This window comes from Argiope bruennichi, chromosome 4 (genome assembly GCF_947563725.1).
Source record: "Argiope bruennichi chromosome 4, qqArgBrue1.1, whole genome shotgun sequence".
Lineage (NCBI taxonomy): Eukaryota > Metazoa > Arthropoda > Arachnida > Araneae > Araneidae > Argiope > Argiope bruennichi.
In genome coordinates, this window is record NC_079154.1 from 62,216,619 (window position 1) to 62,244,302 (window position 27,684).

A 27,684-nucleotide genomic window follows, 5' to 3' on the forward strand; every position below is an offset into this window, starting at 1 on the left:
TCCCACAATATAAATATTTCCTTAACTGCTAAATGACTTCTATAGGAAATTTCAAGCGAAATAAAAGCAATAAACTGCAGTGATATATATTTATTATTACAACATAGTGAGTATATTATATCATACATTTATAAATTAACAAAATTCCTTTAAAGAGGCCATATACAATTCTCAATAAAAAATAGAATTCTAGAAATATTTACAAAAATCGTAAGAAAATAATAATTCTTTTCAAATATACAATGTAGAAATCATAATATATTACATATATAGAAATTAATGAAATAACTTTAAGCAGGATACCACATATATACATCATCATCTACTACACCATGAGCCTCTAGTTCGGCCAAAACATTATTAAAATAATTTGGATCTGGAAAACCATGCCCTCTTCGACTGTATCCAAATTCTGTTTTATGATGGATTTCATTCCAAGTGACAGTATTCTCTTCCCCAGTTGTGGAAGAACGCCCTATTGTGAAAATTAAACGCCTCTTCCATGCTTTTATCAGCAAACGCAAAACCTACAAAATACAGTGAGGAAATTAAAAGTTACATAATGCATACTACATTATCTTTGATAAATAACATCATTTTCAAAATATTTGAATTAACAGATGTGCAGATATGCATTTAATAACTATAATTGCAGTAACTAAATTCATAAGACAAACTGAAATTCATCTCAAAATCATTTTCCAACTAGAATCATACAATCCTAAACACAGAGAAGCTGAATCATTTTGAGTAATGCTCACTGTTAAGACATGGAAAAGTTAATATTTTATAACATAAATCTGATAAAAGAGATAGAACAGTAATTATTTGTCTAACTTGAAAATTATTAATTTTCTAAAAAACTTCTAGTACTAATAAAAAATTGAATTCAAAAAAAGATAAAATTTCAAATATTATATATACAATTAAATAAATCATTATGCACACACACAAAAATAATCTTGATGAGATACGAAAATCTGAAAATAGTTTTATAACTGTAAATGTTTTTTTAACTCTATCAATTAAATATAATATAAATAATGATTTCTCAAAGAAGGAATTGTGAAGGACAAAGACTTAAAAAATTCAATGCATAGCATTTGATTAAGAATGGAAATTCTTCTGAGTTCAAGAACAAAATCTGTAACAATATATTTCCTTTAAAATTTAACTTCTGGGAAAATTCTCCAAAACATTCTTACAATATTTTTTTTATTATTATGTGCAAACTATTTGATCTGACAAACTCCATTTTAAAAGGCAACCTTTAAATATATTTGAAGATTTCCATGATATTTTTTATTTGATAAATAATTTGATGTAAAAAATCTATAATAAAAATCCAACTAAAATCTTTTTAAAATGGATATAAATACTTTGCTATTGACAATAATTTAGAGGATTCCACACAAAAAAGCAATAATAAAATAACTTCATAAAAACAATTTAATGTTCCACCTATGTGTTCTTATTTTCATTTCTTATTCATCATAAATCTTAAATTTACTACAGGAAAATATTTTGTTTTTATCATATATATATATATAGAGAGAGAGAGAAAGAGAGAGGGGTATTTGTACATTTTACCAAATAGTTCCCTATTAGAAAATATTTCCATATATAATTTTTATGATCAAATGTTGACAATGTAAGCAGAATGTGTAACATATATAAGTTTCAATAGCAATAGAAATTAAGAAGAAACAGAAAAATTTCAAAATTAATAGAATATCAAATTGAGTCTCAAAGTTCATTCAACATTCTATATAAAGTTTAAGATTAGTCTGAAACAGGTGAATATTTTGAAACAGCCATAACAAGCAAAGAACCTGACATAAATTTAATTTAAACAGTAGAGAATATATATATATATATATATATATATATATATATATATATATATACACAAACGACGATTCAAAATTATCATATACAAAAGTAAAAAATGATCAAAAACAGTAAAACAATAGTAAATAATATGATCATTAACAAATATTTCCAAAAATTTCATTACTAATCTAACCTTTCTGCCCATTTCATTGTCAGGAAGAAAACAATGACGAGGAAAGCCTCTAGATGTGTACTTCTTTCCAGGCATAGGATGTTCCGGCCCCTAATTATGGAAGTATAAAAATCAGTATTCATTAAAATACAAACACTTTAAAGGTACATCTAATAAGGGAATATATATATTACTTAAAATTAGATGATTTTTTTTTAACATATATGCATGTATGGATAAAGAATATAACTTCAAATATCAAGGTTTTAATTAATTAACATCAAAAAAATTAAGTGAAAGAAACACTTTTTTCAAACCTTGCTGCAGAAATATATTTATAATCTCAGCTGCAGCAAGTTTTGAGGAAAAAAAGTTGATGGAAAGTAATAACACTCTCTTAATATTAGAAGAGCATTGTCACACAGTAGCAATTTATTGGATATCAATTTTTAGCTTAAAGTATTGTTAAACTTTAAAACAGACTTAAAAAAAAAGTTCTTCATTCTGTAATAAACCCACTATACAATTAATATTTGTTTCATGTGCATACATATAATACTTTTTTAACTTGGCAGATAATTTTGACTTAGCTTTTTGTCTGGGATTTAAATAAATGGATGTAAATTATCTCATACCAATTTCAATAAATATACACATTTTTATGTATCATATTAAGAATATTTTACCATTGTAAAACTAAAAACAAAAACTGTATTTAAATTTTTTTTTAACTCAAATATAAAATTTGAAAAACATTAATTAATTTAATAAAATCTATTTATAAAATTTGCTTGAAAAAATAAAATAAATAATAATGAAGTCTGATATATAACTAAAAGTTTGACAAATTTTATTTAAAATTTCTTTCAAAAGAAATATTTTTTCTTTAGATTTTAAATAAGTGCAGTATCTCTTTTTAACTCTTAGTAATACTCTGCTATATCCAAATCCCATATATTTTATATTGTGGTGAAATTTCTAACTTAACTTTCAGTCAAGATATGTATACAAAAAATATTTTGAAGTGCATGTCTTAAAGTTACATTAGTTCTTTTTGCAATATCACTGTATAATTAACTTTGTAATTACGTAAACATTTCTCAGAAATGTTTTAAGGACAATCCATGCTTTTTTCCTCAATAGATCTTATTTTTATCCTGTATTAATCCTTTTATGTCTTGTACAATGAACATTTTTTGCTTTTACCTTTTAATAAACTTGAGTAAACATCAATTATGTATTTAACGGAATCAGCATCAATATTCAGAGTTTTGTCTAATTCATTATAAAGTCCTAATTCCTGGTGTAAGTATGGTAAAAGGAATTGATTTGAACTGATAAATCATAGTCTTTAATCTTGAATTAAAATGCTTCCTAAAGAGCCAGTATCTTCTTATTCAGTATTGGTCTGAAGACCTATTAGTATACTCACATAAAAAATAGCATTTTTGTATAGTCATCTTATTGATCTAGTAACATAGTTAAAATTGTAAAATCCTCACAAATTTCCATTTAAATTTTGATATTTTATTTCAATGACAAGAATATAAGGTTTTTGCATGATTCTTTTAAACTTAAAAAATTAGTTACAGAAACTGGTGCAAGACTATTATCATTATGCAATTTTATTGAATGAATAGTCTCTAAAGAAATTAACCAATGTTCAATGATGGAAGTAAATGCCTAAGAATATTGTCCAGGAATACAGTATACAACTGATTCTTGAGAAAAATGCTGATATATATCAGTTTCTATTCAAAGAAGGCAATTCTAAGAAGATAAATTCTTAGTTTTAGGTTGGAATCTTAAAAACCTGGACATTTTATGTTAAAAGATTTTAATTACATATTAAATTTTAAGGACTTATTTATCACAATTTTACTTCATTTAGGGTAGTAGAGTATATAATTCTGATATCAATTTTAAATTTTGATAACAATATATATAATTTAACAATATTTCACAAAGATTCTATGAAATAGATTTCCTCTGATTTTATTTGTCAAAATTGTGGGTGATGAAAGAAGGGATTTTTTTTTTTTTTTTTTTTTTTTTACTTGTTTGTCTGATTTACTGGAAAAACATCAGACAATCTGCAAACTCCAGAATTGTGATGGCCTTTGTAATACTTAGCTTTCAATTTTGATGATAAATTGGTTCTTTAAATTTATTCTGTGAATAAATATTTCCCAATGAAATTTCACTTAGAAAACATATATTAATTTTTTAACCCTTATAAAAAATAAATGATTTTTTTAAATAGAACTGGTTACCAAATAATACTCCATATAACAGGTTCTTGTTGTGGCTTGTCCTCCAGCTATTTGTCGAAGTCACACAAGATCCATTAGATCGTTGACCCCATATAATAGGTTAGTATAGGATAGATATTAACCAGATGGTTTTCTTTTTAACTAAGATATCCATCTTTCAACATTAAGCTTAGTTTTTATTTTACTTTTACCATAACTTTTTTTTTGGGGGGGGGGGGGGGAGGGGGCATATTTATAACAGAGAGAGGGATTATTTTAATACAATTTAGGAATAAAGAGTATCTCAATTCTTCAACTAACATTTTTTTAAATGAAGAATGGAGCAATTTCACAATTTCCTTTCAGATTCTGAATTTTTTTTATGTTTAACAATTTTAATTTAAAACTTTCAAATACTTTAAATACTGAAAATCCCAATTAACAGTAGTTACAGTAAGTAAAATCAACAATTATGCAAACATTCTAATTTTCTTACAATTTTAAATATACATTTCTTTGATCTTATTAAAAGTGTTTTGTAAAAGTTAATACTTACCATTCAAACAGATTTAAATCAAACTGTGTCATTTTAATGTCATTTAATTCAAGGGTTTGATATATACAAATTAATAGTTATTTTTATTATTTACTTGCAATCATTGACATTAAAAACAAATGCTACAGGCAGAAAAATTTCTGACAAATAATTCTAGCAAATTCAACAAATGCAGCAGAAAAAAAAAAAAAAAAAGAATGACAATTTCTTTTATCACATTGTAATAATCTGCAACTTTTTCATCTCCTAAAACTGTCAAAAAACTTTCATTTGAATTGTTCAAAATACACAACAAAATTTTGTAGATGGTGCAAATCTGTTACAGCAAATCAAACTTGAATGGAATAGTTTTATAAAGTACACATAATTCGATATCTATGCTGTTGGAAAATTTAAAGCAGGGATTTTCTTTTGCTTGCATGTTATTTAATGAATTCAATTTCAGTAATCTTTCAGAAAAATTTTGAATTGCTTTGAATATCTTCATGTCATTAGCCAAACAATGTTAACAAAAAAAATTTTGTCAATGAATCATAAACAAATTAAAATAATTAAAAAGGCCTTATTCTCAAAACAAATCAGACAGCATAACTTACTTGAGTTCCTGAAGGAATATCATAAATAATCCGTATTGTATCACATTCAGGATATCCTGGTAATGAATAAGGCAAAATATGATAAATCATGTCACCAGGAGGCTGAATTCCATATTTTACACCATGAATTTTCTTGCATACAGGACACTGAAGGCACTTATCCTTTTTTTTAAAAAATTGAAAACTTTTATGAATATAAATAAAGAAAGCAAAAAAATTTCACAGAATATATATTTCTCAGAATAATATAAAAATTAAATATGTTACCAAAATTTTTTTTTTAATGTGAGAGACTTCTAGACCTTAATTAATATCATAATTTTAGTAGTTTAAAATATATTTTTTCAAAATATTGCCAGTCTATTGTATCATTTATTAATGGCATAATGTAGTCCAAGTACCGAGAAGAAAGAAAAAAACTATCAAAAATAATTAAAATATTGTGCTTCTATAATTGCAATACATATTATAAAAAAAGTTTAAATAAAATGTTCAAAAAATTTTTGATAATGACAACTTTTTTTTTTAGTAAAATAATGTGCAAATATCAAAAATTTTAAAACCGTGTACAGCAAAAATATACAATACAGAGATAAAACAGCACATTTTAATATAATATAAATAAAATTACAAAAAAATTAAGGTTTATTTTTCTGATTTTGTTATCTTAAATAATAAAGCCATTTATATAACTTCTTGCAGTAAAGACAATACTCCAATCTGAAAGAATGATATAAATGCCAAGCAAATGATATAAATGCCTAGCATTTATTTATTGTTAGAAATTGATAACAAATATTTAAAACACATCCTAAATATAAGGAAGCCAAATTTTGACTTTCAATATTTTTTTTTAAAAATCCAAAGTCAGTAAGTATCTTATCTTAATTTCAAATGCATAAAAGGCGGTGAAAAGATAAATTAAACATTATTACTACAGTAATTTCTTATAACAATCAATAATATTACTTGAATATAAAAGTAATAAAAAAATTTGTTATACTGATGAAAAAAAATTTGTAAATGAAAAAAATTATATTATATATGGAGATTCTCTATAAGAATATATATCTTTATTAATATATATGAAAAATTAAATTAACAGAATATTAAAATTTTTATACATCACTTGTAAAAAGTGAGCGTTCTTTTTGAAATTTTATTAAATACATAGAATAAATAAGTCATCAAAAATAAATCCAAATGCCACATTATTGTTTTAAATAGAAGAAGCCAAATTTGATATTAAAACTGATTCAAAGAATTTGATAATAAAAAAATAGTTACTTACTTTTGGTCCACTATTATACATAGCTAAAAGACATGATTTATGAAATATGTGTGGACACAATTTAAGTTGTACAATACTGCAATCATCATCGTAGGAGGATCCACCAGATAAAGGTTCACAACAGATAATACAATCCTAAAAAAATTAATAAAATAATATGAAAAATATTTAGATTTTAATTAATTGAAAGCATGTATTTTAGTTAATTAATGAGACCGAATATAGGAGATAAAAAAATCAAACAAAGAACAGCAAGAAAACAAAATAAACCTATTTTACATAGGAACAGGAACATAAATGCAAAAACTTCATTCAAACACACTATCAGTATGACAGTATCATTTCCCCTGTTATTGAAAAAAAAATTCAAGAACTTTCAAACCTTCAAGGATTTTTTTTAGAAAATTCAGAGACAATAAAATTATATAATTTAAATAAAGAACTGCAAATAACAAATTTAAATAAAATACTTTCTCTGTTAATTTTCAAATACATGATTACATTCTTGCCTATTCTAAATGCTTAAGAGAATAACACTGAGAATATTTGCAATGTTCATTTTCAGTTAATAAGCTAAAATGTGCAGCTAATTAAAGTAGATTTCAAAATCACATTGCAAGCACCTTCACTCTTAGCTACCATACTGCAACTACTATATGCTAATTTCACACAAAACTATTAAAGAGTGCTGATTTTACAAACACATTTGTAATTTAATCAAAACAAAATTCATTAAAAAATGTTAATTCCATAAGAATCTTTCTTTTACTTTTATATGAATAACCTTACAATTGACCAGCATTTGGCAGTATGAAAGGGAAGTTGTAAGAGACACAAATTAAGAAATCTTAAACTTAAACAAATGAACTAAAAACAGTGCGACATTAAAATATTTTTAATTCACATTTTAAATTTTCTGTAAAAGCTTCAATTCCTAAAACTATTTAATTCTACTATACACTGAAAATCTCTATATCTCCTAATTTTTCAACTTGTATGTTCATAGATTTCTGTAGTTTTAAACGGTCTCTGCAATTCCACCCTTTTGTTATTTTAAATTGTTTAATTCATCTACACTGTATTTCCTTTCATAATGCTTTTCAACATTTAAAATTGTAATCTTTGTTTGCCCAATTTTGCGATGTATTTAGAATGGGCATCTTTTAGCTTATGCAAGTTCTTTTGTGATTTAAAAATTCTCTTCTGTGTAACATTTTTTCCCCTCCAATTCATTTGAACTAAATATTTCATTTATAACATACGTAACTTTTTTAAGTTTTTCAACCTAAATATTTTTATTTAAGAAAAATTCCATTTCAAGTATGGTTTAACCACGGGATTGTGTAATTAGAATCTTAATTTCCATAATTTCTAATTAGACTGTTGGCCTTTTCAATATTTTGGATGAAAATTTGCCAATTCTTTTAGATACTTCAAACTCCTCAAATTCTACTGAACTGCAAACCACACCATTCAAAATATAATTCTTTTTTTGTAGTGCTTGCAATTCACAAGAATAGAAAGAATGACTTTCATCTTGTTATAGCAAAACTTGTTTGGTTATTCAGAGCTGAACACTAGTAAATATATAATAGAGTAGGAAATTATCCAAAACTTTACAATTGAAGGTACATACTAAGTCCTGACAAAAATGTTTTAAATATGTAGGCTTTTTTTTTTTTTTTTTTTTTTTTTCAAAAAAGCCCTTTTAAAATTTTGTTCCAAAAAAATCCAATAAGTTCTTGGATATTGATGCATGAATTTTTATTTGAAAAATAAATGAAATGCTAAAAAGATGGTTGGTAATTTTGGTCAATGATGAGAAAACTGTCTGTTTGACATACAGAATCTTTATTGCATTTTAGTTGAGGCAAAATATCAAATTGTTCCTCATTTTAATTGTTTGTTCAAACAGTAACTGCATTTACTAAATAAGTTCTTTAAAAATTCTAAAAAAGTTCCCATTCTCTAAAAATCTGAAGCATAATTTTTTCTTTTCACTGGCAAAAATTCTGATAATATATATTAAATAAAAAGTTGTTCAAAATCCTACGCAGGTTACAACTACCCCATTTATTAAACAAGTTGAAAATTCTGTTTCAATTTCATCATTCAATAAGTAAAACATTCCCAATTTCTTATGGACTATCCATAAAAACAGATTAAATCTTTCTCAAATCCAATTTTGCCCTAGAACATAAAAGTCTCATAAAATATTTTTGGTTGTGAAATGGCCCATTAAATAGAGTCATGTGTCAATGCACAAGTTGACCCCCCCCCCCCACACACACCAAAACCTAATGTATAAATTTGTTTACCTTGTTTCAAGGATTTATTGAATGTTCACCAAGCACTGTGCATAAAGATCAGTCAGACTATTAAATGTAACACCCTGAATAAATGGAATAATGCCAAATATAAATGCATCTTTACAACAGCTATATAAATAATAACTCTTTCCACACTTCAAAGCCATTTCAGTTTTGCACCAAATGCATAATAATAATATTATCCCCGGCTGTTGGGCCTGTTGTTATTTTTTCCTTAAGATATTATCTTGCTTGCTGCACCTCTTTTCCTCTTTCTTCAAACTACACAGAGAGTAAAATCTGCAAATTGAAAATTATCATATATGTCTTTTCTTTGTGGAATTCTTGAGACAAAATCAAAAGTCCAGTGAAAATTTTAAGAAAAACATCAAAAATATACATAACAGCTTTATTTGTTTATGTCACCTCTTGAAAACAGGCCTCTATGTTAATACTTGAAAATATTACCAGATTAGGAGTTCAGTGAGAAAGTCAGAACATCATTTTTTTGTGTTTGATTAAAACGTTATTAAACAGGGAGGAAAATTTTAATTAAAAAGCAAACAATGATCCTTACAATGAGATGATATAATGAGGTGTAAATTTTAAAAAATTCTCTTTTGGATATATATATATTTCAATTCGAATGGAATTCTTGTAATTCCATTTACACATTTATTAAACAGGAGGAAATGAATAGTAAAAAGTTTAGCCTAATATTTACACTATTTCTGGAAAATTCAACTTTGTTGAGAAAAACAGAGTTGTCAAAAAATTATTATTCGTCCTTTTTTTGTTTGTCCAAATTTATGAAACAAAAAAAATCCATTGCAAAAATGCTGTCCGACAATTTTAGACAGTATATAATAATTATCAGAAAAAAAGGGTTAAAATAAAATTTTAAAAGGAAAAAAAAATTATTTAGTGTTCTTTTTTTTAAATGACATTTCAAAAAGTCAACATATAGCTAAATAAATAAGCATTTTTTTTTTAATTCCTAAGCTTAATTTTTATCAGAAAATTACTTAATAATTGAGACAAAATGTTACTTTCAAATTTAATTTTCCTTCTCTTCCTCTGAAAATTGACTATTATAATACTATCTGAAATCACAGAGGGTGTTTTTTCCCCCCAATCAGCAACTAAAAAAAAAAATTTTTTAAGTTGAAAATTCTGAATAGAGCAAAATAAGATTTAAAAAAGATATGCTTTGTAAAACAGGAATATTAAACAATATGTGTATGATGTTATAAAAAGAAAATGTGTTGTCAACTACGAAAGTGCGAACTTCACAATAAAGTATCTTAGGTAATAATATATTCCCAAATTCCTTGTAGATTAATATTTTCCCAAGCTTGTAGCAGCTTAATTTTTGTTACAACAAATTCATCAAATAATAAAGGATCTTGTGCACATTTTTAATTTACAACAAAAACAAATCAATGGAGGAATTATGGCAAAAGATAATGAGTCCATTTTTGTCAATCCATTGCATAGGGAAAATGTAGTTGAAAAATTCTTGAATATGATTGAAATTTGAAGCATTTCATCATGTTTATACTATATATGTTCTTGTAGAAATGCAAGAATAAATATGGTTAACAGAAACACTTAGAGGAAAATCAATATAAGAAAAATAAATCAATTTGGAAATCTTCTAAAAAAACAAATTCTCCATTGATTGAACATTTCTACTAATTTCCTCATACATAAAATGTATGTCTGCCATTTCATCACTGCTATACAACTGCATTCTATTTATTCTAGTTTTAAAGTAATACTTATAATTTGTAATGATCATTCATTTTAGACCAAAATTACCAGAAGCAGGTACACATGGTGTGTTTCATCGATAAAATCCTATGTAAAACAAATTCTTAGTAGAACGCTTAAAATATTTCTTTCTCTTCTGCTTTGGAGCAATTCAAAACCCTTTTAAATTGCTTTAAATCTTTAATTAAAACAATACTAAAAGATAAAACTAAAAAAATTAAAGATATTTAAAATTAATTATTTAATACATGATTTCTTAGAAAAAGGGCTTGTATGATTGCTAAAAGTGCAACCCTCTATAAAGAGTCAAATTAGCTATCAAAATATCACATAAAAGGAAAAAAAAATTCAAATTGAAAAAAAACCTACATTAAGAATAAAACATTCTATATAAAAAAAAATACTAAAAAAACTTTCAAAAAATTATTAATTAAAATACAATTGAAGACCTTTTAAAAATTTAACATATTAAGTTTAAATTGAAACTATACAACTAACATTTGGAGATTTGCACAAGAAATATTAACTCAAATAGCTAACCATGCTTATTACATAATTAAGATTTCTATTTTTGATAAAGTAATTTTTTTAATGAATAGCATTCCAGATATTTTTAGATATACCTTGCATTTAAAAAAAATAACAAATAAACTTTTTTTTAATTACATATAAGTTTTAAAAAAGAAGGAAGATTTGGTGCTGATAAGAGAGGGTGAGAATATTAGACTAATATATAGAAGAAAGCATCACGAAATTTGGCAATGGAAATTTAAAAATAATAATTATTAAAATTGAGCAACAAATCTCATTACATTCTAAAATTGGTTATTCCATCTTAAAATGCAAAATAAAATTCAATATCAAGCATCTATAAAATATCAGAATTTTTCAACAATTGATTCAAAGACAAAGATATAATTAAAAAAAAAAATCAAAGTAAAGATATGAATTTAAAATTACTTCGTCTTTAGAATTCGATATATCCAAATTAACTTCCTTGGTATATTCACTCAAGACATCTTCAATTCCAGTATCCATTTCTTCATAATTTGCAAGTTTCACTGCAAAAATAAATACATAACTTTAATTTAAAAAGAATCACATTTATTACACATTGCAAGGCTGAAACAAAATAATTGGATAAATTTTTAATTCAAACCAGTTTGTCATTAAATATTTACATATTTAACAATTGGTTCAACTTTTCATAAATTTCAAATCTAAAAATGTTAATAAAAAAACTTGAATTTTATAAAATAAAATGTGTTAAAGTTTATTTTCTTTTTTTGTAATCCAATCATCACTTCAGGGTTTCTTTTTTCTTTTTTTGCATCAACAATAATTTTTCAAACAATATACTGAACTTAAAATTTTCTTTTATAAAATACAATGTGAAAAATATAATCCATTTAAATGAATTTCAATATCAATCAGAAATTTAAAGAAAAATTAATGATTTTTTCTGTTTTATGAAGGTCAGATAGAAATTGTCACATTATGTGTGTATGTGTAATATCTCTTAATTTAATTTAAATCTTAATTAATTCCCTATTTTTTATCTTAAATTTGCCCATGATACTTTATTCTAAAATTTTCTCTTATTTCCTGATTTAAATCCTAATTTTTTTTTTATTTAATTATCTCTAACTAACTCTAAGGACTCTAAAAAAAATGCTGATTCTGAATTCTCACAACTCCGAATGAAGAAACAGAAATCCCTAACACCTACAGCACTTTTGTAAAGCTAATAAGATATCTTTTCCTAAATCACCACAGGTCAAAGAAATCCCTATAAGAATCTCTTTAGTAAAAAGCACTAATGAAAAAATTTCTTACACTTTGCTCTTGTGTTTTGGAGCAAACAGATGTGTTCCCCTTTCCATTCCCATGTGCAAACCATGCTCTCTCATGGAAAAATAAATTTAAATTATTTCTCAAATTTATCATCTTTTTGGCTACTTTTTGTCTTTGAAATTATGTTATATTTATATACAGAGAAAGAAGGATAAATCTGTCTGTTTATATTCCAAATTTAATGAAATCTAAAACATGTGCTCTTCAAGAGAAATTAACCGGAAATTGATCAAGATTTAGAGTTTTTCAACTATATCTTTTAAAAATATTTCAAAAAAATTATTTTTTATTAACATAATAATATGAAAAAATATATGAATAACTTTTTAAATTATATTATATTCATATTTGTTTAATTTTTTTTCTAAAATGGTGATTTATTTAATCTCATGTAAAATCTGTAACAATGTTCTTATTGTTATGAAAAAATTCAAATGAATTTCATTATTCCATCAAATTACTTAACAGGATGTTTTTGACAATGCTAAATTTAAAATAAAAAATTGCTCCTCTGAACATTAAATTTAAAAGTGAATTTTCACTTTTCCATACATTTTTATATTTGAGCTTTTACACTTTTTAATTTGCGCATACAATAATTTGTAGTAAAATTATTTCATTAAAGTCCTATTTTTAAATCTTATATAATAAACAAGTGGGATTTTAATTTAATGCATTCCAAATTAATAGTTTTACAGTTAGGAAAGCTAATTTTTTAGGCAATCAAGTGAATCATCAAAGGTATCTAGTAATACATAATACAAATTTAGAACTCTGTGATTTGATTTATAAGACAAAATGTAAAGGATAAAGCAATTTTAAAACTCACTCAGGTTTTTTTTAATTATAAGTGAAATAATTGTTTTATACTTTAAAAAAATACATTAAATGCAATGTTAAATTGTTTAAATTAGGCAAAAAAAAAAAGATTAAAAGCAAAAAAAAGCATGTTCCATATTCCAAGCTTTCTATATTCTTATGAAGAACTTTGGTGTTTGAACCAATATCTTTGCATAGAAATAATTTAATTTATGCAAATATAACAAATTTATTCATATTATTTTAGGAAACAACATAATTTTTGTTTTTATTTACTATCAGAATCCATAAAATCTTTTAGTAGTACTGAATGATATAAGATATATAAAATCAGAACATGTCATTTTCCAACAAAGTTTCTTTCTAATGTTACTATATTAAAATCAAAGTGTCCTCCATCTATGCCCATAAGCAGATACATTTTTAAGCAAGTAACTTCAGAATGTTTATTAAGATTTAAAATCTAGTAATTTAAAATAAAAACATACATCAAAAATAAAAATTAGAAACATCACATAAAAACAGATATTCAAAAACATCTACAAAATATTTTGTTGTAACAATATATTTTTTTAAATTATCAGTGATATTATTATTTGAATTGCAAAAGAACATCTCATTGCAAAATATTATTAATCAGACATTATTTTAAGGAAAAAAAAATAAAATATAACCACTGCATGATTTAACATTTAATTTAAACAAGAATTACACAATATATATAATTCCTGAGAACATGCAACCATTTTATAGATATGCTCACACCTCCTAAGGATATTTTAATATAAATGTGTTAAAAAAGTTAAGTCTTATTGGCTCTTCTAACAACAAAGAAAACTTATCCATAATGTATGAATATTTTTTTCATCCGATTAAATTTTATTTTAAAACTAATACAATTTCCAATAAGCAAAATTTCTAGATAAATAAGCTTATTTAACTTCTCAATTTTCCAATCATTCCCTTTCACCTATTCCTTCATATGCAAAATATACATTTTAAAAAATTCTCCTTGAAAATATTTAAACTATTTTAAAAATTAATATTTTCAAACAATTTATATTTTCTGTCACAGCCATAAAGTCAATAAAATCAAGCATATAACATAAATTATAGGGGTTAAATCTGATTCCAAATCCTTTAGTAAAAAATGAAAAAAAAAAATCATTTGCTCTTGCATTTGCTACTCTCATTTCTTTCATCTAAACCTCCCATGCAGGTACATGAAGCAACAGCAAAAGATTTTGAAAAATTCCAAGCATTTTTTAAAAAGAAAATATGGTGAGGTCATATATACCTCATATGTGTATGTGTAGTTCACAAAACAAAGAAGTTTTATAGATATAAAATATTAAAATTTATATTCAAGTCTATTCACAGTATTTTCTCACAAATTTGAGAATAGAAAAGAATGCTTATTTGAAAAATAAACTTTTGCTAAAACATTTTATAAATGAAAATCAAAAGAAGCTTTTTTTCAATCAACTGATCAAATTAATATGTGCATAAAAGTATAAAATCCTGAGTATTTCAGAAATGGCATTTTATTTATTCTACAATACATTCCATATATATAAAAGCATATTAGTTTTACTCTAACATACCTTTCTTCTTTCTTTTAGTTTTTCTGCTACAGGCGGATATTGGATCAATTCCAGGAACAGGTTTTAAAAGAGATTGCGGTGTATGAGGAGGTCGACTGTGAAACCATGGTCTACCATTGACAAGGGCAACTAGTAAATTTTTTTAAAAACTTACTTTAAAAACACATTTTTACTGATCTATGAATAAACAAAAAATTTCTGAAATTCTTTTTCTTTCTTTAATTTATATTACTTCATTATAAATATTATAAAATCTTGAAATCAATTTCTCCAATTTGCTATCAGGTACCAGTACCGGTATGGGAACCAAATTTATTTTTTTTTTAAATCAGTTAGTAGATAATTAAGTTTCAGATATTTTAAAATTGAATAGTCATTAAAAACAAGCACAAACACAAAAGCTCAAAACTTTAACAAATAAGAAAGCGATTGAAAAATCATTTAAAAATTTACAATTCCTTTAAACAAACATAGAATTAAAATCATATTGAATAATCATGCATAAAAAATATACTTCTATATGACTTTATTAATAATTAAAGAGAATCTAAACAATAAAGAAAAACAAAAGAATCAATATTACCTGTAGAATTGTTTATTGCTGCAGTATGTCTAGAAAAGAAATCATTGATCACAAATACTAGTTTATTAATCATTAGAAAAATAATATTGTTCAATAATAGCAACTGAAATACATAAAATGTTTTTAATGAAAAAAAATCTGAATAAAACAGACAATACATTAATATAAACAAGTAGCAATATGCACTATGTGATTAAAAGTATCCAAATTCTTTTATATTTATGCATTTATTAAAATTCTCCAGAAAGAGTGAAAGAACCTCCTTTGAACTTCAACTATGTAAAAAATATTCTTAAACTTGCATTTTACTTTGAAAATTCAGACATGAGGATATTTAACAGGGGAATAAGAAATTTTTTTAAAAAAAATTGCCTCAATCCATTTATTTTTTGAATCTTTCAATAGGTGGTTTTCATTATGGAAAAGTCCTATATGCATGTTCCTTAAATAATAGAAATGTTCAGAAAAATATAAAAGTCTTTTTTAAAAAATCCCAAATATTTCCACAAATTATAGGATGCATAATGATTAGTCAAATTATGTGAAGTTTGCAGAATATGTGACAAAATATTATTAAAGCATTGCATTAAAACTAAAAGTGAATTCTTGTTTGTAGAAATATGATAATTTTTAGTAAATAATTTAATAAAAAATATTCTAAATATATTAGATGAAAAACAGAATATTTTCCCTTTCATAATTTCAAAATTAAGTATATAAGACACTTTATTAAGAATTCTAACAGGAACAGAATATGATTCAGAATTATATAAGCATTGCAGTGAATAGCAATTTTGCTTCAATTACAAATTTCAGTTGCTCTATAAAAGAAAATGACAATAAGTTTTTCTATAAGTTGAAAATTGTTAACCTTGAATCTCAGAGTAAATATATTGAATTCTATAATGCTAGAAATGTAATAAAAATTCTTGCAAAGTTACAAATTATGCACTTAACATAAATTACAATAAATTAGGCATCATAAATAACAAAAAACTACATTATCATTTATAAAACGTTACAATTCTAAAATTAAGAGACATGATTTCCATAAGCACACGTGCTACTCTGTGAGTACAGCTGTCTATAAGTTTTTGTTTCTACATGCCATTCTTGTAAAAGAATGCTGGCAAAGTCTGTTACCAACATGGGTTGTTACAATCTAATTCGAATTTGAAGTTTTAGCATTGCAATATTTAGATGCTTTTAAATGCAGTGGGAAGCAGGAGGTATATAGCACATTTTTAATCTTTTATTGAATTCCAATACAACTATTCAAAGATCCAAGTATAAGAAATATTAATTTGTGGAAAGCTCATTAAGATTCTCTTTGAAAGCAATTTAAATTCAACCCTTTGCAATGCCTGTATTTCACCAAATCATAATGTATTCAGTTAAAATCTTTAAATAAATAGTAATATACATCTATATGGCTTTGAAATTTTGAATAGGGAAACATGCTACATTTCCTCATATATACCTGAACAAAGAATTTACTTTCAATTTTGGTATAATGATTTAATATAATTTGGTCGTATTTTATATTTTGTATGATTTGGTTAAAAACTCTACATGTTATAACCATAAAACTTACAAAAAAATTTTTGGCTTCACAAAAGAAACTTTATATCTTCCCAAATATGCATGGCATTTTCACAAAAATGTTTGAAAGAATAGTTCATAACTGAAGATTTCTAATCATTATCTATTTTATGTGAAACAGTAAAGTATTCAATAGTAACCCCAAACCAAATCTTAAGTAAGCCAAATTCTTTTTCTCCTTCTTCTATCTCTGATTGGTTTTCTAAATGATCTTGTAACTGAATCTTCACAGTAAATTATGAATTAAAGCATATTTTTTATATGGATGTAATTCAAAGACTTTTATCATACTTCATCACAAAAAAGGAAAAAAAATTCAAAAACATTTTATCATCAAAACAATTTTCAAGAAAACTATTAACAGAAAATTACAAGTATTTCTATAAAATAAAGAAGAATTTTACTCTCTATGAGTTTTGACATGATCTCATACATTATAAACAATGCTAATTTTTGGTAATCACATTGTTTTTATTTTATAAAAGAAATACGTACACGATGGCAAAAATTTAAAATCAGACCAATAACACTAGTTTTAAAAAGCAAATAATTTATAATATCATGTAAAAATAAACATATTTTATTCATGCACAGCTCTCAATACCTTATATTCTGATAAATATTATTACATATTTTTCTGAAATTATGCCTTAATGGTTTTTCTTAAAACAATAAATAAATAAAACCTTAATTCAGAATTTGTACATTATGGATTTATTTACATTCAATATTATAAATAATAAATAAGATTATCGTTATACGGAAAGATGTATTCATCATGAATGATTTGATGAATAATCAAATGCGATTTCATCTTTCACTGGAAATATATTAATTCTATGTATAAACTGCTAAAGTGACACAAAATTTATCAATATATGCAACATATCAAAATTTTTTTTAGTACTAGCATACACAGAATTGGATTTGTTTTAATTTTTTTAAAATGGATCACTGATTGATTTGAATATTTTATAGTAACTGCTTTGTTAATTTTGGGGTTAAATAATAAAATACAAAAAAATTAAATACCTGAAGAATTCAATCTTTTTGAAATCTTTATTATTATGAATGATAACAGAGATTAATTTAACAAATTTTTGCCATTTTTACATCTATAATGACTGTTTCATAATGACTTTTTCATCCTAAATTTTTTTACAATGTAATTTATATGAGTTTGCCAGTCACCGTGACCCCCACAGCAGTCAAAGCATTATTTGTTAATTCTTTGTTTAGTTAAATATTCCAATTATAAAAAAATTTCCATTTCACTACCCCCCCCCTTTGATTTTAGGCAACTATTCCACGACCACCTTTTTTTGTTAAAAAACGTTTGCTCAGACAAAATAGAGACAAACTTGCATATAAGCTTGCAGAGTTTATTTCTTAACCATTTTATAACAAGCTTAACCTACTCATCAAAAGCAAAATTAGATTGTGTTGTAGTAATTTAATTAATTATAACAATTCAGAATCAGATTTACTTTTAGGCAACTATATAGGTATGTCCCATTGATAAGATATTTGTATGTGATGCATGCACATGAAAAATGCACATGAATATGAGTATATGCATATAAATATGTAACTATGATTTTTCTAACTCAAAGGTAACTTTTCACTTGTTAATTTTAAAAGTTTAAATATAGGATCTAAAAAAAATATAGAAAAATTTCAAATAATCTACTAACATCCTGCATCATGAATGACACTCATCATATTCAAATAAATAAAGTAAAGGTAAGAAATAAAGAGCAGATATAAAATTGAATATCATCGTGTGATTCTTAGTTATGAATTTAAAAAAAAAAAAAAAAAAAAACATTTGCACTCTAATAATTTGTTGATCGGATCTGTATTATAGAACCAAATGATAACTTCAAGTAATGCTGTTATATTACTATGATAGTATTACATTGATACAGAATATAAGAATCAACACAGGAGTAAATAATGTGTAATGAAAATTACAAAATAAACTACAAACAGAGTATTAAAATTTTTTTATTTTAACAGAAGTAAAAATATAAAACCAAAAAAGTTCCTAAAATATAAAAAGTTGCAAAAGGAATAAAAGGAATAAAAAAGTGTAAATGATCAAAAATTACAAAAATAAACCCTACAAATAAGGTAAAGCTGATTTAAAACAAATCTACAGTACAAATAATCCTATGACTGCATATATGCACAGACACATTTTTATGTATAAATTGTCTGTGTATAATATTTATATGTATAACATAAAGATACTCACGATTGATTTCCATACGAATTTTGATTGGTATCACAGGTTAATAAATCATCATGGTTATTTACATCTTCATTTCTAATTAGCTCATTAACAGTAGAAACATCAACACCATTATCTGTAATATAGCTTCTCTTAACATTTCTGACATACTGATTCATTTGTTGTAATAAAGCATCGGTACCTGGTATATCATTCATAAAGTGAGAATAATCCGCACCTTTCACAGTACTAAAGGCACTATCAGTGGTGGAGTCAGTTGTGGGTTGAGTCGCAATAGAATCATCTGTAGATACTGGATAAGGAGAAGCACTTTGAATTCTTCTAATAGACCTCTTACGCTTTGTTTGCTTGTTGATTTGTAACATTTTCTTGAAATCAATTTCATAATTATACCCACGGAATACTTTTTTAAGAGTAACATGCTTCAAGCCCTGAAAAATTTCAAAATAAAAAAAAATTAGCAATGCTGCAAATAAGAAAATAATTCACTATCAAAGAAAAATTATTTTTCGTAAATAACAAATAATAAAATATTTAGAAATAAGATATTCATAAATAATGCAAATTGAATTTTAGTTTAGGAATTTACTTATAAATAGATTGTAATAAGGAAATTTATGAGCAACAATATTTCTACCATTCATTTTAGAAACCCCTTTTTGTGAGAGAAATTTTATTATAATTGAAACATAATAAAAGAAGCAATTTGAGATTACTATAAATCCTACTATAAACATACCAATAAATCAAAATACACCAATTCCTAAAAATTGATAGAATAGGAAAATAACTATTTTTGATACTTGTAATTAATAGCTCTATTACCACTCTAAAAAATACAATGAAAATAACTAACATTACATCCACCACTGTTTATATATATATTTTTGGTACTTTTCAGTTAACTCGAAAGGTGCTAGATTTCATTTAAAATGGATAAACTTCATCCGATGAAGTGCATCATTTTACACAACAAAACATAAAATTTCTGGCCAATAACTACTTGATCTACTTTATCACTGATGTTTGATAAGAACTAAGCTACCATCAATTTTTTTCAAATATGGAAAATGTAAAACCTATTAAAAACATTAATGTTTAATTTTATGATTATACTATCAATAAATTTAAAAGTACCACGGAAAAAATGCAATGAACAAACTACAAATTACTACACAATGAACAATCAATAATGATAAGTCTCTCAAATAAAAGTCAACTAGCAGTATTCTAAATGAGTGCAGAATTGATTTATTTCTTAAAAATTATACAATAATAAAAATATGAAATTTCTTTTCCCAAGCATTAAATATAGTTTAGTTCTTATTATTTTAAAATACCTATGATTTAATAATATTTCATACTTTTCAAACTTATTTATTTTTTTTATTTTTTTTTAATTAAGGGATGTCTCAAAGTGTAACTCTTCAGCACATATGCAATCTGATAAAAAGAAAATACTTATTCCTGAGGTAAATATGACCTCAATTTTCAAGTCCATATTTTAATTTGCTTCATGAAATATTAAAGCTTTAACAACTTATATAAAATCTTTAATTTTTACAAATTTAAACAATTTAAAATTAAAATAATTGTATTTAAGACAAATTGAATTTTAAACTACTATAAAAAAATTTAATTCTTCTTTTATCTTAGTTTTTGAGACATGCATTCTTTTTTTACATATTCTATTTATTTATATAATATATCTGTAGAAGAAATGAACCATTTTTATCACATTAAAAAAGTGAAATTTTTAAAAAAAAATCAATTCATATAAACTATACATTGAAAGCTAAAAAATTCATTAAAAATATAATATAATAATTACAAAATCATTTTTTTTTTCATCTAAACTCTACTCAATATCCCCCCCCCCTTTATTCAAGAAACATAAGTCAGTTTCCTTCCTTTTCCAAAGCACTTGGAGAATATTTTTAGCAATTATCTTTTGTTTAGCATTTTTTTCTTTTAATAATTTCAAAACAAGAAGATACCTTTTATTCTTTTTTATTAATTGCATAAAGCAGGATTTTGTTCTGGACTTTTGAAAAAATTTCTGATCTGGCTTATTTGAGAAATTTATCATTGGTTTATATCAACTTTAGTACACTATAAAGTCAATTTTCATTGCTGAAATTCATTTCAATTTTCAATGTTGACAGTGTTATACATTTATAGTTTCAGCACTAAATTACACGGAAAATATCTATTAAAGTAAGCAAGCTTAGTAGGGGTTTTCAATTCAGAACAAATAAAATACTGGACAGTAAAATATTATTCTTATATATTACTACAAAGAAGAGCATTCTTTTTCTGCTTATGTCATAACTGTAAAAAAATAAAATCCTTATTTTCAAATTTAGCCAAAAATAATTGCCACAGTCTGCACCATTTTCAGATTTGATTTTTGATAGTTGCATATTAACTACATTAGCCATTATACAAGCCACAAAATTTTGGCTTAGATATATGGCACTGGAAATTTAAACTTAATCCATTTCACTGACAAAGATGACATTTTAGACAAATTTTTTTGGTAATTAATTATTAGTTTCAATAAACATGATATTTATGGAGATTTATCGCTACATGTGGTGAATATACAAATTCCTAATTTTTGGTTTGCTTCAAGAAATGTTATCAACTTCAGAAGTATTTCATTATTCATCTATTTTATTTTCCTTTGAAAGAACAAAAAGATTTGCTCAGTTCAAATTGAATTAAATGTTAATCTACAAAGATAAATTAACCCTTTATTTACCAAATTAATTTACAATGAATTTTTCAAATTTATTTTTGAACCATAAGTTTTGGTGCAGAATAAACCAAGGCAAGAAAAAAATGTTGTAATTAATTAAAATAATTTAATTAATAGTTATAGAATTTTAATGTTTAGTTGATATTTACTGCTTTTTATTAAAAATATGCTATCCGAGTTCTTTTAAAAGCAATTAGAAAAAAGAATCATATTACAAAGATATCAGCCTTATTTAAACAGTACTTTAAAATACTGTTAATAAATAAAGGATTAAATCCACAGCTCCCAAGAAAATATGATTAAATTTAAATATCCTAATTATTGTTGAACTATAACCCTAATTTATTTTAGTTGAAACAAATTCAAAAAAACAACAGCAAAAAAATTAACTGGGTAAAAATAATTTTAGCCTAAAGGACTTTAAAAAATATCTTTTATTTTTAATTAGAAGACTGACAGGGTGAAATGAAGATTGTTAGTTTATTTATTCAAACACATGCCAAATAAATAATCCAAAAAAAATTAAGATAATTCTTTTATAAATAAAATTAACTGAATTAAAATAAGATTTTTCAACAAAAGTCAAGCAAATATTGTTCATTCAAAGATTCAAAAACTCTTTGTGCTTTTGCACATATATTATTTAATAAAAATAGGGGTGAGAGGAAACATAAAAGGAGACTTTCACATTTAACATTCGGATGAATTTAGATTATTTGTGGCATAAAAACAGTAGATAACTTGTAAATTTGTTGGAAAAAATATTCACAATAAAATATTTTAGAGAAATTTTTATTTACTGTGAGGTTGAAACATTAAACTATGATGATTTCTGATCTTAAAATTTGTTAATTCACTTTCTACAAAATAATAATTTTTTATGTTAAACACTGTTTATGTTATTGAATTTTTATAACATTTTGATATTAACAGTATATAATATTGGTTACATTTAATGATATTACTTCAAATACTTTTGTGCCACTTCTGAAACCTTTTTTGCCATGTAAGAAATGAATACGCAATTTTGAGCTAAAAGAAAATAATATGATAAGAAATGACATAACACATTCCTGTAGGAAAAAATTTAAAAAAAAAAAAAAAAAAGTGTCTAATGGAGCAGAAATAAAAGTTGAAGAATTCTGGAAATGCACTCATCCCTTCACATCCCAGCTCTTAGTCATAATCTTGGGATATTGAAACAAACAGAACTATTCAACAAAATAAATTGTAAGTTAATACAACCAATACAAATACAGTTGTATATTATGTTCAATAATAATAAAAAATTGAGTAATATTAGAAATAGTAAAATATAAATTTCCATACAAAGTTGAAAGAAACTCAAAAGTAAGCCCAATCACAGTAAAAAATAAAATGTGAACAATCTCAACATAAAAATGTTAAGGATTTCTTAACATTTTATTGAATGTTAAGAAAATATTTTATTTTTTCTTACAATATATTTCTTTTGTCATTTAAACTGCTTATTGTATTGATTATAAAAACTTGGATTTTAAAGAATCAATTTAGTTTAACATTTCATAAAAATGCATCCTACCTCAACATACGCTTTCTCAATAAAGTTATTTACTTCAACATCATATGAATGCCATACATCATGATCATCATGCCACTGCCAGGTAAAACCACTACATAACAAATCATCTTTATTACACATCCGTCTTCTAATAGTAGATTTTGTTCCTATAAAAAAGAATGTTAACACTTTTTTAAAAATAGAATTTTTGAATTCAAAAAACAAATATAGTTTAAAATAGCTATATTTTAATTTTTAAAAAATAAGTTTAATCTCTAAATGTTAAAGATAAGAATATTTACAATCATCATAAAATTACAATTTATCTGAATCTGAAAGTCGCTTGTAATTTAACCCAAGCAACAATATATATATACAATTTTTTTAATTTTTATTTTAAATAACAGTAATATTTTTCCATACCAATTGTTAAAAAATGTCAATATTATAACTAAACATCCTACAGCAAACTATGTTACTTCATATAATAAAATCCTTCACACTCTTCAAATGCTGATTTTAGTAGCAGATTTTATAGGAAAATCTACTTCCTATATACTAAAATATAATTTATGTTATATCTTATAACAAACATACTAAATGAATAATTTGAAAAAAATTAAGATAAAATTTATAAATAGCTAATTTTAATTGAAGAAAAAATGAAAATAATCAGATATTATGAAATTAGTTCACTTTTTTTTTTTTTAAATAAATCTATCCTATACTGGTTGAACTTCAGTCTAAAATCCTACTTGCATAAAAAAGATTTATGGATGGTTATGATGTGTCAAAAAAAATTAGGGAATTGCCCTAAATCTGATCTTGGATGTTGTTACTTTTGTATGAAAATGTCAATGAGAACATGAAAAATAATTTTACAGTTCTCTATATATCAATCACTAAGTTAGACTAAATCAATAACTTCCACTGCCAGATAAAACAGAGATTTAGGTTCTATTTTAACAATAAGTAAAAGGCAAGTTTCATTATATTTAAAATTTTACTGCTTATTTTAAAAACTTTCTTATTTATTTCTTCCACTGCAAAGTATATTCTTTTTTCCCCCCTCAATCTTAATGAGGGACATAGGTAGTCATAAAATCTGTAATCATTTGATAATGCATGAGTACCAAAACTGACAAGTGCTTTTTAGGAGATAAGCACTTAATTTCCAGTTTCCATTTTTAAATATGTTTTTTGTATTATTGGTAAGTTGAAAATATCCTAATTACATACCAATTAGAACATTATACATTCCTCCAAGCCTTGTATGAGCTTAAGAAAGGCTGTCGCATTGAATTACAATATAATGAAGGTCATCAGGACAGCTTTTTCATCTGATGAATCACTCAAACCTTGATAAAATTCTTTCCATCATTTAAAACATTCATTATCAGTTCTGTCTCAAACAACCAAAATGATTACCTTAAATTTGATATACTTTATTAAAAGAGGGCCAAAGTCAAATATACAAATGTTTCATCACATTCTACAGTCCGTCAGAAAAATCCATATATGCCAGTTTACACACAACCAATAAAACTTCAGAATTTTGAAGTTTTATTGAGGTGACAAGATTTCTAGAACTTCAGGAATCTAATATTCAAGTAGACAATAGAAGATTCAGAGTGAGTAAAGGAAATCTTAGACAAATATAAATAATAATAATAATAAGTTTCAAAAATCAAAAATGATTGACTAATTCATTATTAAAATGTTAAAAAAGAAAAGAAATTAACTTAATGAGGTTAAAAATAGATTTACTGAAGTACAAAAATATTTTGCTTTAATTTTAATTTTATTTTTTATTCTGATCAATTCATTTGCTATTAACAGAGTATTCAATCTTAATATAAAGCAGCCATTATAGCTATGCATGCATGCATGTTCTACATTTCCTCCTAAACAATTGGACTGCTTTCAACCAAACTTTACATACTTACTTTTCAGGTCAAGAGAAATAATATCTTTTCAAAGTGCAAGCATTAATTAAATATTCAATTAATCAGAAATTAACTCAACCTTTGTCATTTTTTTTCAGTGACTTACTAGAAATAATACCACATTTCATTTTACTAGAAATACCTTATTAACACCTAAAATAATACCTTATCAGTAATCTTACTAGAAATAATACCATCTTTAAAAAATTTACCACCTCAATTTCATTTCTGCGTACTATTTCTTTCAATTATTACTAATGTTTTAAGTTAAACACATTAAGATAAATGTTAAATTTCAATTACTCTACCTTTATTATAATAAAAGTTTTATTAGATTTACATTTAGTTCAAAGAATTAATTTAACAATACTTATAAGGAGACACAAGTCAATTGCTCAATCAGAGGCAATGTTATTAAAATGTAGTAATATAATTTTCATTTATATGCATACAGCTATAACATATTTTTTCTTCTAAATTTTGAAAAAAAAAAAAATCGCTTTTACTTCTTTTTGAAATATTTAATTCAAAAATATAATGAGAAATATACTGAACAGTCACCCATAAAAAAAAAAAAATAGAAATTCTTTATTAAATATTCTAGAGTCAACTGATTTAAAAGTACTTTCTCCCCCTCTTCAATCAGAAAACATAAAAACCAATGCAAAAAAAAAATTATTAACTTAGCTTTAAACTTGATCAATTTAAAAAACTTAACACTTAAATTAAAAATACTGATCAGTATCTGGATTTTCTATCAGTTAACATCCATAAAAATATTATTATTCCCAAATGAATCATAACAGCATATGAATAACATTTAAACTTAAAAGACTTCAAAATTTGCTAAGAAAATTCGTGGTGTTATTATGTTAGTTGTAACTTGATACTGTTTTCTCAGGAAAATGTGGTTAAGTCAGGCCAACAAATATCGTTATCAAATAAATGAATTAAGAACAAGTACATGTAAAAATTCCCTGTAAAAGTATGCCCAGAAATCGCTTCACTGATAACTTTCCTTAACAGTCGGGTGATCTTTTTATAGATGTTCTGCATACAAACATTTAGCGGAAGGCTATGTTACGATACCAAATTAGAAAATGAGGACTTTACAAATATAGCTAGATTCTGAACTGAATAACCATCTATAAAAATATCAGCAGAATATATAGATCTATGTTCAAGAAACATTTTAGAAGTATTGAAACAAATATACTTTAATGTTTACAATTGTTAAAAGGATAAAAATAAAAGAAACCTGTAGCAGTCGAGATTTGAACCATATCTTTGAAATTCACGTTATAAATTTTCAGATTTTCATCAACATCGCTTAATGAAACTTCATCCAAATCCTTTTTATAACTTTGTTCTAAAAATTGAGATACGTCAGCAGAATATGGACACCATTTCCCAGTTTTATTCAAACGCTCCCACACAACAAATTTCCACGTGGTATTATCTGCCATTTTTTTAAGAAAATCAAAACAAATTCACAGTTCAAGAACTGATGGGGAAATACTTTTGGATAATATTCAACGATGACTCGAATAACTGTGAAAGTTTTGTCATAAACATGACGTCACTTAGACGAGGGAACATATTTCAAGGAAAACTTGTTTTGATTTCGTGAAGTAGGTGCACGTGATTGCGTCACTTTGGTCTACTTGTTCATGGCCGAAAAAACAAGGAAGGCAAATGGCGCGTAAAATTTATCCGATCCACACGTGGGTTTACAAACAGAAAACAATTGTATCATAATGGTTTGAGTCTATTAGAAAGTATACATAATACCAACGTATTATCATATATGTATTTTAATTCTTTTTTATTATCTGAAGCTACCAATAACAAAATTTATTAGCCATCACTAACACCTCATGTCAATAATGATTTTCTACGGACCTAAACTTTAAATTTTGCTCTATGATCTTGATTTCCT

General features: G+C 24.6%; 1 protein-coding gene and 1 long non-coding RNA gene across 4 annotated transcripts in view; one reads left to right on the top strand and one right to left on the bottom strand.

Moving 5' to 3' along the window:
• The window catches only part of LOC129965668 (uncharacterized), a 46,838-nt gene extending 31,336 nt beyond the window's left edge, over window positions 1–15,502 (top strand). The window contains exons 3-4 of the long non-coding RNA XR_008784228.1: window positions 2,050–2,169; window positions 15,078–15,502. This is a non-coding gene — a long non-coding RNA (uncharacterized LOC129965668). The remainder of the gene's footprint in view (window positions 1–2,049; window positions 2,170–15,077) is intronic.
• Window positions 76–27,417, bottom strand: LOC129965667 (E3 ubiquitin-protein ligase DTX1-like). 3 transcript variants are annotated; one of them, XM_056079764.1, is made up of 11 exons: window positions 27,004–27,416; window positions 23,821–23,966; window positions 19,716–19,929; window positions 19,502–19,613; window positions 15,643–15,671; window positions 15,060–15,188; window positions 11,743–11,843; window positions 6,701–6,835; window positions 5,410–5,571; window positions 2,027–2,116; window positions 76–527 (listed from the first exon to the last, which is right to left on the bottom strand). In XM_056079764.1, the coding sequence occupies exons 1-11, from the start codon at window positions 27,209–27,211 to the stop codon at window positions 291–293; spliced, it is 1,563 nt and encodes a 520-aa protein (XP_055935739.1). In that variant the 5' UTR covers window positions 27,212–27,416; the 3' UTR covers window positions 76–290. The 3 variants fall into 3 exon arrangements, with proteins under 3 accessions (XP_055935739.1, XP_055935738.1, XP_055935740.1); XM_056079763.1 differs by having other exon boundaries at window positions 19,502–19,929; window positions 27,004–27,417; XM_056079765.1 differs by lacking the exon at window positions 27,004–27,416 and adding an exon at window positions 25,228–25,457 and having other exon boundaries at window positions 19,502–19,929.
• Window positions 27,418–27,684: the final 267 nt, after the last annotated feature.

Coding starts and splice junctions, on each gene's coding strand:
- LOC129965667 (XM_056079763.1), bottom strand. CDS start 27,211: ATGGCAGATAATACCACGTGGAAATTTGTTGTGTGGGAGCGTTTGAAT. Junction 19,930..23,820: donor TTGAGAAAGCGTATGTTGAG/GTAGGATGCATT, acceptor GAAATTTTTCAG/GGCTTGAAGCATGTTACTCT. Junction 11,844..15,059: donor AACTAAAAGAAAGAAGAAAG/GTATGTTAGAGT, acceptor TTATTTTTGCAG/TGAAACTTGCAAATTATGAA.